At 36.3% G+C, this 15,415-nt stretch overlaps 1 protein-coding gene across 3 annotated transcripts in view; it reads right to left on the bottom strand.

Annotated features, from left to right (window-relative positions):
- Positions 1–1,410: 1,410 nt before the first annotated feature.
- Positions 1,411–15,415, bottom strand: part of TRIML2 (tripartite motif family like 2) — a 50,804-nt gene continuing 36,799 nt past the window's right edge. The window contains exons 8-9 of one of the 3 annotated variants that reach the window (XM_059384092.1): positions 3,338–3,460; positions 1,411–2,118 (exon numbers count right to left, since the gene is read on the bottom strand). In XM_059384092.1, the coding sequence (XP_059240075.1) occupies positions 3,363–3,460 (98 nt within the window). In that variant the 3' untranslated portion in view covers positions 1,411–2,118; positions 3,338–3,362. Of the gene's footprint in view, positions 2,119–3,337; positions 3,461–8,980; positions 9,146–15,415 lie in introns of those variants that run through there. The other 2 variants (XR_009401065.1, XM_059384093.1) reach the window with 2 other exon arrangements.

Below are 15,415 nucleotides of genomic sequence, written 5' to 3'. Positions count from 1 at the left end.
TTGTTTTAAAGATTTTATTTATTTATTTATTTGACAGAGAGAGATACAGCGAGAGTAGGAACATGAGCAGAGTAACTGGAGAGGGAAAGCAGGCTTCCCACCAAGCAGTGAGCCCGATGTGGGGCTCGATCCCAGGACCCCGGAATCATGACCTGAGCTGAAGGCAGACGCTTAATGACAGAGCCACCCAGGCGCCCCAGCTAGGGTTTTTTGTTGTTGTTTTCTCCAACCCAAAATTTAATCAAGGTACACAAATTACATTTAGTTGTCAGGTCTTTTTAATCTAGAATGGTTAGCCTCTTTTTTTAGGACTCTTATGATATTAATCTTTTTTTATTAAGATTTTATTTATTTATTGACAGAGAGAGAGAGATCACAAGTGGGCAGGAGAGAGGGGGAAGCAGGCTCCCTGCTGAGCAGAGAATCTGATATGGGGCTCGATCCCAGGACCCTGAAATCATGACCTGAGTTAAAGGCAGAGGTTTAACTTACTGAGCCACCCAGGCGCCCCTGATATTAATCTTTTTAAAAAGCAGTTGTTTTGCAAATTATCTCAGTTTGAGTTTGTCTGATAGTTTCTTCATAATTAGATTCAGGTTAAACATTTCTAAAGCAGGAATACCTGCTCATGTGATGTGTCCTTGGTGTGTTGCATCAGGAAGCTTATATCAGTTTGTCCTCTTATTGAGGATACTAAATTTGACTATTTGGTTAAAAAGTTATCTTCTAGATTTCATCATTGAAAAGTATTCTTTTATCTTTGTAATTAATAAGCTATTTTTTGGCTGATAATTTGATACCAAGTGACTGTCATGTCCCCCAATAATCCTTCACTCATTGGTTTTAGCTCGTTGATGATCCTTGTCAGAATAAATTTTGATGGTAGTTATCATATGGTAGTTAAAAATACATGTATTAGTTGGAATTTTTCTTCAAAAGAGAACTCTTTTCCCTCTTCCTATTTAAAAACAATCCCCCCAACCCCTCCAGGGGCACCTAGGTGGCTGTCACTGGCTCTTGATTTCAGCTCAGGTCACAATCTCAGGGTCGTGAGACTAAGCCTGATGTCAGGCTCTGCGCTCAGCCAGGAGTCGGCTTGAGATTCTCTCTATCCCTCTTCCTTTGCCTCCTACCCTGTGTGCACTCTTTCTCTTTAAAATAAATAAATCTTAAAATCTTTTTTTTTTGCCAGAGTGGACTCCTTAATATATATATACACACACACACACGTATATATATGTGTGTGTGTGTGTATATATTTAATGTAAGTATGATTAATTTATACTTTAATGAATTAAGTATAATTAATATACAAGTTAATATTAGCTGCAGGTGTACAACATAGTGATTCAACAATTCTATACATTACTCAGTGCTCAATGATAAGTATAGTCATCATCTGTCACAAAACATTACTAAATTATTACTGACTATATTCCCTATGCTGTACTTTTTTTTCATCTCTGTGACTTACTTTATAACAAAGAGTTTATATAAGTGAATCCCCTTGATTTGAATTTATTTTATTCCCTTTTTCTTTTTTTTAAAGATTTATTTATCTGAGAAAGAGAGAGCATGCACGTGTGCATGCCCATGCCTGAGAGGAAGGGGAGGGGCAGAGGGAGAGACTCTTCAAGCAGACCCCCCACGAAGCATGGAGCCTGATGCAGGTTTCCACATGGGGCTGCCATCTCAGGACCATGAGATCATGACCTGAGTCAAAACCAAGAGTCAGACACTTAACAGGCTGAGCCACAGAGGCGCCCCATTTTATTAACTTTTTCTAATATATTTCTGTCCTCATTCATTTGGATGTTAAAATTGTCCCAAATTTCACAAGCAAGAGTGTTTTCAAGTTGACTCCTAACTCCTTGGTTTTTGAGCATGCCTTTGTTTTCTGGTACAAGAGATATTTGTTTAAACCAAAACATAATAAATGACAAGTATTCCCATTTTGTTGTTATGCCTCTTAGGGTATCTTTTAATCTAGAAGAATTCCACCTCTTTGTTTTAAAATCATACTGACATATTGAAGAATCTGGTCTAGTAGCTGTAGTGTTCCATTTGTCTAGTTGTTTCCTCATGGTATCATTTAATTTCCTTTATCACCTGTATTTCCTATAACATGAAAATGAGATGGAAAGATTTCATTAGTTATAGAGTAAACATTTTTGGAATTTTATAAGTTTTACTATACTTTATATTATATCACATTACAAGCCATATACTATTTAGTCGCCCTGCTATTAAATTTAATAGTCGCCCTACTATTACATTGAGATGTTATTCCATGATGTGTGCACAATAAAATGTTTTACCACATTCACAGACCTCGTATTATTTTTCATCCAAATGAGAGATTATTACCTAATGAGATTTTACTTATTCCAATAAATGTATTTAATAGCTTCTTGAGAATATACTTGTAAATAACAGAAAATTGCAAGGAGAGGAACACCTGGGTGGCTCAGTCGGTTAAGCGGTTAAGTGGTTGCCTTCTGCTCAGGTCATGATCCCAGGATCCTGGGATCCAGGCCTGCATCTGGCTCCCTGCCCACTGGGGGGCCTGCTTCTTCCTCTCCCTCTGCTTACTGCTATGCCTACTTGTGCTCTCTATCGCTCTGTCAAATAAATAGATAAAATCTTAAAAAGAAAAGAAAATTGCAAGGACAGGAAAATATCAACACTTTTTAAAAATTAGATTCTAAAATCAGAATTTTCCTTTGGTCTCACCAATTCAATGATTAGATATTCCACAGACCTTTGTCAAGTTCATAAATATAATGTAGAAGGATATTCAAGACAGGAATACTTATAGTTACAAAAATGTAAAAATAATCAAGGGTTCATCAAGAGGGGACTTGCTGAACTTAATGTGGAACATTTAGAGTAAAAATGCCAAGTAGCCATTAAAGCCAATTAAGTAGTTCTCTTTGTAAGCATACAAAATGCTGGGCAAGATTTATTTAGTAAGGAAGGCAAGTTTCAGAACACTGTATATAGTGTAATTCCATTTATGTTTTAAAATTTTTAAATAACTGATTAAACAATTAGAGAATATCTGAAAACATACACAAGGAAATATTACAGGAACATGTAAAGTGATAACTTTGATAAGGTCAGACAAGGATTGTTTTCTTTTAAAAAATATCCATTTTGAATAAAGATTTTTTTAATTAATTTATTTATTTTCAGAAAAACAGTATTCATTATTTTTTCACCACACCCAGTGCTCCATGCAATCCGTGCCCTCTATAATACCCACCACCTGGTACCCCAAACTTCCCACCCCCACTCCCGCCACTTTGAATAAAGATTTATTGAGGTTAAGACTTACTCCTGAATCTTTAAATTTTTCCAGGTTACTTTTCAAGCATATACTGCATAAAGTCTCTATATCTAACACTTCTCAAATTTTTAAGAATAAAGGACTGTCTTTTGCAGAATTCAGTATTATTCACTGTAAAAAAAGCAAATGAGTTGTATTGAGTTTATATCTGAGCGGGTCAACTTTAAAGCATTCTCTGGCTAATCTATATAACCACAAATACGACTATGAAATTGAAGATCGACCAAAGATCCCTCTTGTTACAGAAAACCTAAAGCCCAGAAATCAGAAAACTTTATAGATCTGAAAACTTGGATTTCACAAAGATAAAAAAAAATCACAATAATAACAACCATAGCAACTACTAGGAACAATTCTCCTGATAAATAGGAGAGTAAAGAAGCAGACTACTATAAAAATGATTGTACCTCCTCAGAGGAATAGTTTGTATTGAATGACCACCATCATCAACAACAAAAAATTAGTTAATTTAACTGATTTAGAAATTCAATTTAGTAGCACACCTCTGGTTAAATGAAGGTTCTGGTTTTTTAAAAAATTATCTGCAGAGAGCATTCATACACACACACACACACATACACAATTTGTTGTTTATTTTGTTTTTCTGATTTATTCTCTTTTTGAGATTCCCTAATTTAAGATTATACACACACGCATGCACACACACACACACACCCACGTACTGACTGATAGCTCTTCAATTTCAGGAGACTATGCTTTCTGGTTTATACATTCTGGTAAATGACATGTTCGGTTAGCCTGCAGGAACTACTAGTTCTTTGTGTTTCCCAGCAACAGTCTGTCCCCTTCTCTTTGGGAAGCACTTAATGAGCCATGTACTCCTGGAAGTGAAAAGAGAGCACACAAGGGCTCTGGTTCTGCTGACAGAGTAGTTTCCACTGGTCCTGCTCCTACGGTTTTTGGTTTTCACATTGTATTCACTTCACCTTTAATTATAGAAAGTGAGACTGGTTTCTTTGTTTCCTTTTGATTTTGGTCATCTTCCCCAAATTAACTTAAGGCTCTATCTCTAAAATACAAAGCTAATATCCAGTCAAGTCAGAAATATGGGGGTAAGCTTTATTTTTTTCTTCTTACAGATAATCTTACAGATATTGTTGAGATATTCAGCAAGACCTACACCTACATTCTAAGACTGCGGATTTAATTATATTGTTAAAACAACAACAACAACAACTGAACAACTAGGTGATCTTTGGTCATCTTCAGATACAGCTAAAAAAGGATCTTCCTTGCTTGTAGATAAGATCCTTAAAGCTAGCAACAGACAAAACTGTACCCTTCTTTTATGTTATACCAGCTCAGTGGCATAGAGACCTAATGACCCCAAGCTGTCCAAGAATTGTGATGTTCAAGGACACTGTAATGGCTCAGGCCACCTCCCGGCACTTTCCCAAAGAAGTTTTGCTAAAGCATCTCTCCTCTCAGATTTCAGCACACAACCGGAAAGTGACCTCACGAACATTCCCTCCATCCATATTTATGTAAGTTCTCTGTGGTTTAATTTAATAGAATTCACCTCCCTATCCAATCTAATTTTAACACAAAAACAAATACATTTCTACTTCAAGTAAAGGAACGGTAATATGCCTATGCTTTGCTTATCTCCATGGGCTATTGCATTGTATTCTATCATAAGGAAGCTAGTCTTTTGGGGAATACACAGAAATTATAATAGAGCAATTAGACAGCTCAATAAAATAAAAAGGAATTTAATTCAATCAACTGAACAAGGAGAATAATCACATTAAATACAGTACTAGTGCATGGTGTGTGGAATACTATCCCAGTAATTACAAGCCTCTTGATACACCACAAAGCACATCAAGTTAAGATACTTCAACTTAGCTAACTGATTGGCAAGAAATGTATGAAACAAACATTCCCTCAGTCATTTCTATTTTGACCTCATAATAATCTATATTTCTACTTTACTTTCTGTCTTCCTTGGTAGCTTACTATTTAACTTCTAATATAATACCTTCTATTCTCAGAACATTTCCGAAGTGTGCCTTTCTAAAGCAAATACCTCAGGTGGCACAACTAGTGGCTAGTGATACCCTCTTCACCCTGCACAATGATCCCATGAACTATGTCATCCTAAAACTCACCTCCCTGACTGCTTTGTCCCTCAAGGCCTTATTTTCTCTTTAATCCTTTTGTTGCCTCTCTGTCTTCAATGGCTTCTCTTGTAGGTTTTACCCCAAAAGATGTATCTTCTTTCCGTGGACTTGACCTTGGTCATCCCATAGTTACCTTGTATGCAAGTGAAACGCCAAGCAAATCTCAAACCCCCACCTGTCTGCCTCCCCTCGACCTTTTTTCCCTTTCTCAGCTATTTCTAATGATGTCTTTTTTTTTTTCTAAGAATTTATTTTCTTATTTGACAGAAAGAGTATAAGCAGGGGGAACGGCAGGCAGCGGGAAAGGGAGGAGGAGAAGGAGGCTTCCTATGGAGCAGGGAGCCCCATGTGAGGCTCAATCCCAGCATCCCAAGATCATGACCTGAACTGAAGGTGACACTTAACCAACTGAGCCACCCAGGTGCACCGCAAATGATAAGTCTTGAAATCATCTAGAACTGAACATATCCCAAATGCAGCCCACACTTTATTCTCTCTCTCTCTCTCTCTCACTCTGGCATATTCTACCACAGAGTCAAGAAGACTCAAATCTTTAGGACCACAGTTGAGATTTTGCCCTTGAAACCTCTAAACCGCTCCCCACTGAGAGGCTGAGAGGCTCCTGCTTCACCTGCACCATTCCCTTTGTTTATTCAGGTTCATAAAACCTGTTGAAAAATCCACTGTGATAATCCTTGAATTCCTCCACTAAATTTGAGATTTTCATCCTTTAAATCTAGTATCCAAACTCTAGCCTCCTTTATCTGAGCCCTAACTTCTTCACTTAACTTTAAGATTTGGCTTTCTACTTTTTTAAAAAATTTACAACAAAAATAATTTCAAATGCACAGTTTTACTTGTATTTAAAATTGATGTAAGAAGTTTTTTTTTTTTTTATTGCTTGTGTTTCATTATAAAAACTAGCACAGTTTTTGTTTTTGTTTTTTCAAGTCTGTATTTATTTATTTGACAGACATGGCAAAAGAGGGAATACAAGCCAGGGGAGTGGGAGAGGGAGAAGCAGGATTCCCACCAAGCAGAGAGCCTAATGAGGGGCTTGATTTCAGAGCCCTGGGATCATGACTGGAGCTGAAGGCAGACCCTTAACAACTGAGCCACCCAGGTGCCCCTAGAAGAGTTTTGGATTTGAAAAAGAGCAAGGGCTAGGATGCCGGGGTGTACAGTCAGTTAAGCCTCTAACTCTTAGCTTCAGCTCAGGTCACAGTCTCAGGGTGGTGAGATCAAGCCCTGAGTCAGGCTCTCTGCTCAGTGTGGAATCTGCCTAAGTTTCTCTTTCCCTCTCCCTCTGCCCATGCCCCACACATGCACATATGCATGCTCTCTCTCACTCACTCTCTCTCTCTAATAAATAAATCTTTGAAAAAGAGCAAGGGCTAGAACAATTATTTTATGTATGCATATAAACGAAAGAAAAAATAAGTGTTATTTATTTTAACCACCAGATTGATCATATTTGTCCTATGAGCTTTAAATTTGTTTGTACTATGAACATGTACAATGTAAACTCCATAAGAGTACGTGCTTTATCTCCAGTGACTACCTAAGTGCCAGGCATTTGGTAGGTACTCAGTAAATATTTGCCGAGTCCAAAATTATAAACTGCAACAGCTACAAGCAGGTATAAAGTAATTTTCCCTTCCATCTCTCCAAATACTTAGTTTCTATCCCCAGAGGCAATTACCACTTTAGCATTTTCTTTTGTATTTTTTTGGAGGTATTGTTAAGTCCGATCAGCATGTCTGCATTTATGCAGACAGGCAGATATATGAGTTTTTGTGTGTATGTGTGAGTGTGTGTACATACCATAACTATCTTTTTTCTCAAATGGGAACAATCTATACAAATTTATCTTACCTTTTTAATTTATATATTTTAGGGGTCATTTCTTTTTGGAAAACTCTCTCATCTTTATAAAGATGACATAGTAGTCCTCAAATGAACATGTACTCAATTGATTTGATCAGTCTGTTATTGGGAGCATTTGGGCTACCAGGATTTTGTGATTTTTAAACAATTCTTGTCGGGATCTCATTGCTCCTATGTGCCAGTATACGGAGGATAATGTCCTAGAAGTAGAATTGCTACACCAGATTAAATGCATTTAAAATTCTCATTGATATTGGCAAATTTCCTTTCATAGACATACCAATTTATATTTCCACCAAATGGGGTATAAGAGTACCATTTCCTTCATAGTGGCCAAGACAAGACCATGAATTTTTTTCTTCTCTTTTTTTTAATGTTTCTATCATCTGAGTTTTTTATTGTTTTGTTTTTTTATTTCCAGTGTATGGGGCACCTAGGTGGTTCAGTTGGTTGAGCCTCTGTGGGGAGTCTGCTTCTCCCTCTCCCTCTGCCTCTCGCCCTGCTTGTGGTCTCTTTTTCTCTGCCAAATAAATAAAAATCTTTTTTAAAAAATCTGTTTTTTGGTTTGTCTCTCTCTTTTCCTTTCTTTGTTTTATTTCTTAAATTCCACATGTGATCAGAATCATACGGTGTTTGTCTTTCTCTGACTGGCTTATTTCACTTAACATTACACTCTCTAGATCCTCCCATGTTGCAAATGGCAAGATTTCACTCTTATTTATGGCTAAGTAATATATATATATATATATATATATATATGTACATATATATATATATATATATAGCCACATCTTTATCCACTCATCTAACAAGATCATCAGGTTTTGAGATCATTTACATGTATGAGTTGAAAAATGGTATCACATTATAACTTTCACATCCTTTTTAAATATAAATAAAATATGTTCTTTTTACGAGTCCTTACCTTTTATAGACATCTATGGAAACACTTATGAATGTAATTGTATAACAGCTGAGATTTTCAGCAAAATAATGAGAAGAGGGGAAACAGATATGAGTATAGAAGAAACAAGATTATTCACAAAGGTGGTTGAAGGGTACAGGAAGATTGCTTATGTTTCCTTATCAATTTTTGTGTATGTCTGCAATTTGTCATAACAAAGTATTTTTAATGTGCATGCAAATTTGATAAAATAATTGTCTTCTTTTTCCTGATACCAGAATAAAATTATGTGATGTTCAAATTCAAAAAAGAAAAAGAAACGTAAATAATATATAATATATGTTAATATGTTAACAGACATATAGAATCAATTATTCCCACATTTTAGGGGCACCTGGGTAGCTCAGTCAGTTAAGTGTCTGCTTTGGGCTCAGGTCATAATCCCAGCGTCCTGGGATAGAACCCCAGATTGGGCTCCCTGCTCAGCGGGGAGCCTGCTTCTCTCTCTCCCTCTGCTGCTCCCCCTGCTTGTGCTCTCTCACTCCCTCAGTCAAATAATAAAATAAAATCTTTAAAACAAATTATTCTCACATTTTAAAGACATCTGTCTTTTCATTTCTATGAATTGCCAGGAATGCTACACATCATCAACGTTATTTTTACTGTTTTCTATTCTACTGCAATTTAAGTCGGTACCTTTTTCTCACTTTCCCCCCTACTGGCTTTGCATTTGCAATCCTCTTCCTGAAACGCTTGTTAGCAGCATTGCCTTGTGTCTGAACTGGGAATCCTAATTCCGTATACATAGAGTATCTCCAGGTGGTGGTGCAACTTGTACCAGATTATTTCTAGGTAGACAAACTGGGTGAACAGAAACAGAGATTAGACTTCTCATTGCAATAACGTTCATACTTTTGGATTTTATACAATGCTTATATGTAACCTATACAGGAGCAAACGCACACATTAACACACACTTGTTAATAATTCCCATTCTTGTTTTTTAGGTATAGCTTAAGTGTAATTTTGAGCTGAAGGTTATTTATCTTTACTATAATTAACACTCATGAAAACTAACTATATATGCATAATATATTCTTTGAATTCTGCCAACATGCCTAGCACATTCCTTAATCAATATAGGTACTCAAAAACTGTTTAATTCACTTAGCAAACATTTATTGAGCTGCTGTTCTGGGAAAGTATCTTGGTAATCACTGGCAATAGGATTTATAGTCATAATCCTTGCCCTTAGAGATCCCGGTTAATGACGAAAATAAACACAGAGATAAATAACTTTAATAGGTGCAATTGAGACATGCAAAGAAAGAAAATACTAAACACGAAGCAATTATCTATCTCAGCAATTTCCAAAGACTGAGTCAAGTAGCCCCTTCTCGTGATAATTTTAGTTGGTCACCAGAAACACTTTTTTATTAGATAATGATTTATTGCAAAAAATATATTACAAAAACCCATAATTTGTGAAGATTAATCTGGTATGAGGTTACAGTAGACAGTTAATTTTAAGAAGTCAGTCACAGCAAAGAAAAATTAAGTAAATAAGAGTTTAGAGAGAACATAGCTCTTGCAACACTAGCGAAGCAGAGTTAAGGATGGTGTTTGACAAATGTTGATTGATCACTCGCCAGCCAGAAACATGCTGCATTCATAATGATGATGATAATTAAATATTAGAATATTTTCCTTTTTTGAAGTAATAGTGAAGTTTACTGACCTACCTGACCTTGTAAATTTTCGATTTGAGTAGGGAAAACAAATGCCAGGTTAATAATTGCCATTTATGAGAGATGCTATGAAAGAGGACTCCAAATGAGCATTTGTGGCAGAACAGTTAGGGGTGGGAGATAAGGACAGAGAAGACTTCCTTCAGCATGTGATGTTAAATTTGGCTCTCAAGAATTAAATAGGGGTTCCTAGGCACTACACAAAGAAAGCTTCAGTGAAAGTTCCTCAGGAAGGGTATAAAAAAGTCTAGTGTGCTTGGGTACAGGGAATTCTCCAATCCCACAAACAGTGACAGAAGAGTGCCTATGTTTCCACAGCCCTGCCAAGGGTAATTGTCAAAGTTTTGGATTTTTGTCAGTCTCATGGGTAAGAAATGGTATGTCAATAGAGTTAGGTTCCATTTCCCTTATTATGAATCTCTTTTCTTAAGTTTAAGAACTATTTACATTTCTTTCTCCAGAAACATATTATTGGCACATTTTTCTATTTAAGTAAATTCATCTTTTGTCTACAATGTGAAGTATGCATTTTCTAATTTGACACATACCTTTCATTTTTATTATTTTAATTTTTTAGTGATGAAGAAAGTTTCTATTACTTTTTAACCCAAATCAATCTGTATTTTATGTTGTTTTTGAGGTTAGTGTCATATTGAGGAGTGTTGTAAAATCCAAGATTACAACCTATTCTATGTCTTCTTTTAGTACTTCATTTGATCAGTTTTCAAGTGTAAATACATGATCATTGGGATTTATTTTGGCACAAAGTGTGAGGTATGGATACCATTAGATCTTCCTTGAATTATTTCCACTTGTTGCAACACCATTTGTTGAAAAATCTATCTTTTCCCAATTGGTTTGAATGTTGCCTGAATGCTGCCTTTATCCAATACCAGATTCTTGTATTTGAGTCCTTTACTGGATCCATTCTTTTTTCTTTTCTTTTTTTTTTTTAATTTAAGATTTTATTTATTTATTTGAGAGAGAGAGAGAGAGCAACAAGCAGGGTGAGGGGCAGAGGGCGAAGCAGGTCCACCGAGTGGAGTGCCAGACACGGGACCTGATTCCGGGACTCGGGAATCATGACTTGAACCAAAGGCAGATGTTTAACTGACTGAGCTACCCAGGTATGAGTCTATATATTCCTGCACTAGTAATGCCATGATTTAATTACTACTGTTTATATTGTTTTGTTATCTTGTAGGGCACTCACGTGCATAGAGTATTCATCTGTTTTAGAATTTTTCTAGTTTTTCTTATTTAAAAAATTTTCTTACACATCTTAAAATTGGCTTTCTGCTTTTAAATTTCTTCTTTTAATTAAAATGTGTACTGAGAATTAGATTGAAGGAAATGAGGGAAGGAGCCAGGGAACCATTTTAGGGAGAACATTCTAGGCCAAAGAGATAGTGTGTGTCAGGGCCTAGTGTGTCTGATGCGTTGGAAGAATGTGGAGACTGGTATATTGCTGCAGCAGAGAGAATGAGTTGAGTAAAGATCAAAGACAAGATCAGAGAGGTCATGGTGGTTGGGGTATGGAATGTGAGGGATAAAGCCACACCGGTCCTTATAGATCATTATAAGGATTTTGGCTTCTAGTCTGAATAGGATGAAAAGTTCCTGGCAGATTTAGAACATACGACTCAGAGTAGAGCAGAGAAGTATCATATGCAAAATTTTTAAATTTTTGGTATCTGTTAAGTGTCCAGCCCATTCAATTCTAGGTATCCATCTGAAAGAGACGCAAACATACACAGGGAAAACAAGAAAAAGAAAAGGCAATCTACAAAGATATTTATTGCAGCATTGTTTGCTAGAGTGAAAATCTGACAACTGAAATAACACAATAGGGAAACAGTTATAAAAAAAATTCCATACTATCGACACACTATAGAACACTAAGAACTAAGAAGCTGTTACATGCACGGAGTAGGTTTGAAAGCATGGAAAAAATGATAGAGCTATTATCTCAAGGGCAAAGTGGCATAATGAGGGGAGAGCAGGCTCATCTTCTGGAGATGCTCATGGATGTGTTTGTGGATGAAGGGATGTGACATCTGGGATCTGGCTTAGGCTCCTCCAACAGGCAGAAGCAGGTGTATGGATGAAATAAAACTAGCAGTGAGTGGGCACTTAACTGAGGTTAAGTTGCTGGCATAAGAGGATTAATTTCATTTTTCTCTCTACTTTGAATATGTTTGGAAAATTCCATAAAAGTAAAAAAAAAAAAAAAAGAATTTAAAAAGAGTATCAATTCATTAAGGATTAAAATGTCAGTGAAGAGGCACCTGGTGGCTCAGTTAAGCATCTGCCTTTGGCTCAGGTCATCAACCTGGAGACCCAGGATCAAGACCCCATCAGGCTTCCTGCTCAGCAGGGGAGTCAGCTTCTTCCTGCCCCTCTGCTGCTCCCCACTGCTTGTGCTCTCTCCCTCACTCACTCTCCCTCTCAAATAAATAAATAAAATCTTTTAAAAAAATAAATAAAACATCATTGAAACATAAAAGTCAAGAAATAATTCCATAAAAGCCTTGACTGTTTTCTGTACATTTAAGGCAAGTTCTTATGAGAAAGATAGATTTGTAATAAGTGTTTGGATATAGGAGACAATCGATGTTCTGAGAATTAAATGAGATGATACATGTAAATTGTTTAGCCCAGGATTTGCAAAACATATAAATCCAGAAGATTTTCTGGAAGTCGCTTTTATCACTCAAAATGTATCTCAGTAATCTTTTTCACCTATCTTCCCACCTACCTATCCATCTCCTGGGTAACAGTCACATGATGTTTATTTATTTGGCTCTTCCCCATTGACATTTTCCCCTCTTGTAACTACCTTACAATGAATGTCTTCTAACGCGTTTGTGCACCTGTTCAATTATCGCCATGGAGTAAACCCCAGAAGTGGACTTGCAGGATTTAAACCAATGCATTTAAATAGATTTTTCCACCTTACCCTATAAAGAGATTGTACTCAAATACATTATCTCCAAGTAATTATGAGAGAGTCTGTTTCCCCACAACCTTGGCAAGAGGTGCTATAAATATTTGTACATGTAAAAAAATACAACATTGGCTTCTTAATGCCTGAATATGTATTCCAGCATTATTAGTGAGGGTAAATGTATATTTATGTGTCTATTTTTGTTTCTGTCATTGAAAAATACTTTTCCACCTTTTTTTGTTTTGTTTTACTTATTTTTCTATTGGATTCTTTGTCTTTATTGATTTGTTAGAGCTCTCTATATTACGATTATTAATACTTTGTTGTATGTGTTGGAAACTATTTTCCCTAGTTTGCCATTTGTTTTTATGTAGTTTTAAATATTTTAACCTTTATTTTATGGAATCCAGGATTTACGGCTTGCTTAGAAAAGCCTTCCTATTCCAAAATTATAAAGCTATTTTTTTTTCTGTAGTCTCTCACACTCTTGGATTAATTTGTTTGCATTTGTAGCTTTAATCCATCTGGACTTCATTACTGAGTTTGAGGTAAGGATACGCATTTTATTCCTAAATGCAGAGCCAACTGTTCTAGACTGCTTACTGAATAATTTATTGTTTATATCCAACTGGGAGTGACCATCTCATTATTATTATTTTTTGGATACTATGTATCGGCTCTTTTCACACCTTTGTTATTCCACATACACTTTAGGACCATTTGTTGTGTTTCAAGAATATCCTGAAAGGACTACATTTGAAATTACTTTAGGTATTAGGTGAGAACTGCCATTTGTGCAGCATAGTGTGTCTTCCCTCTTCTAAGATATTTAGATAAACTTTCTCATTAACTTCTCCATACGTCTTTCAGTTCCTGTTAATTCCTATATATTGTATGATTTTGAGGGTTCTTTATATTTATATACATATATGTATATACATATACATATATATATATATATTTAATTTTATCTATTTATTTCAGAGAGAGAGAGCGAGCGAGTGACAGAGAGCATAGGTGGGGAGGAGAGGGAAAAACAGGAGCCTGATGTTGGACTCATCCCAGGACCCTGGGATCATGACCCAAGCCGAAGGTAGATGCTCATCTGACTGAGCCATCCAGGCAACCCTTGAGGGTTTGTTTCCTTTCAATGATATTATTTTTGCCTTACATTATTTTAGATATTGCTACATTATTTTACATATTGCTAATGTTACATTTATAACATACAATGGATCTTTGCATGTGTGCGTACAGACACACACACACACACACACGTAAATGAGTTTAATAATAGAGTGCTAAGGGGCACCTGAGTGGCTCAGTGTGTTAAAGTCTCTGCCTTTGGCTCGGGTCATGATCCCAGGGTCCCGGGATCGAGCCCCGCATCGGGCTTTCTGCTCGTCGGGGAGCCTGCTTCCTCCTCTCTCTCTGCCTGCTTTTCTGCCTGCTTGTGATCTCTGTCTGTCAAATAAATAAATAAAATCTTTAAAAAAAATAATAGAGTACTAAGATGTGCGATGGATATGAACCTACGAACCTTTGGGTGCATCATGCTATTTCCACATGTTTCAGGATTCTGTGGCCCAACACTTACCCTCCCAGATAAGTGAAATCAATGCATGTGTCCACCAAAAAAATGTGTATACAAACATTTATAGCGGTTTTTTTCACAAGAGGTAAAAATCAGAAACAATCCAAAATGTCTACCACTAGGAGAATAGATAAATTGTGATTTGTTTATGCTGTGGGGTATTACACAGCAAACCAACAATAATAAAACAACTACTGATACAAGAAACAGCATGGAAAAATCTCATGAATATGAGTAGAATGCCATCATTCTACTTAGTGAAGTTCGGGAAGCAGCAAACTAATCTTGTAATAAAACTCAGGACAGTGAATACTTTGGGAGAGGTTAGGTATTGTCTAGGAAGGTGGGCCAATGACCTTGGGGTATAACGGAAATTTTTTTACTCTAAAAGTAACTCATTGAATCACTGGTACATAAATGTGTAAAAGATAATTGAGTTACACGCTTAAGGTTTGTTAAGTGTACTCAACATAAATTTTACCTACATTTTTTAAAAGTAAGCTTCCTAATAGGGTTGTGCCTATCCAGTCAGTAAAATAAAAATCAAACTGGGGAAAAAAAAAAAAAAGAAAGAGAAAATAGTTGTCTGACCTGCCTCAAAAATCCGCTCTTGACCATAAGACTCATTCTAAGCCCCTATGCTTCGGTCTGCTTTATCTGGATAGCCCCCAATATTCGATGCAGCGTGTTCCTGGAGGATCTTTCCTCCTACACCTGCTGCTCCTTATGTGTCCTATATTTCTCTTCGTGACATTTCTATCTCCTAGTCTCCCAAGCTAAAAGTTACAGCATCATGTTTTACGCCCTATAATAACTGAACATCATCTCATATAAATCTCTTT

The sequence above is a fragment of the Mustela nigripes genome, chromosome 18 (genome assembly GCF_022355385.1).
Source record: "Mustela nigripes isolate SB6536 chromosome 18, MUSNIG.SB6536, whole genome shotgun sequence".
NCBI classification, from domain to species: Eukaryota; Metazoa; Chordata; class Mammalia; order Carnivora; family Mustelidae; genus Mustela; species Mustela nigripes.
The sequence above is the reverse complement of the archived record's forward strand: the minus strand, read 5'-3'. Positions and strand labels throughout refer to the sequence as shown.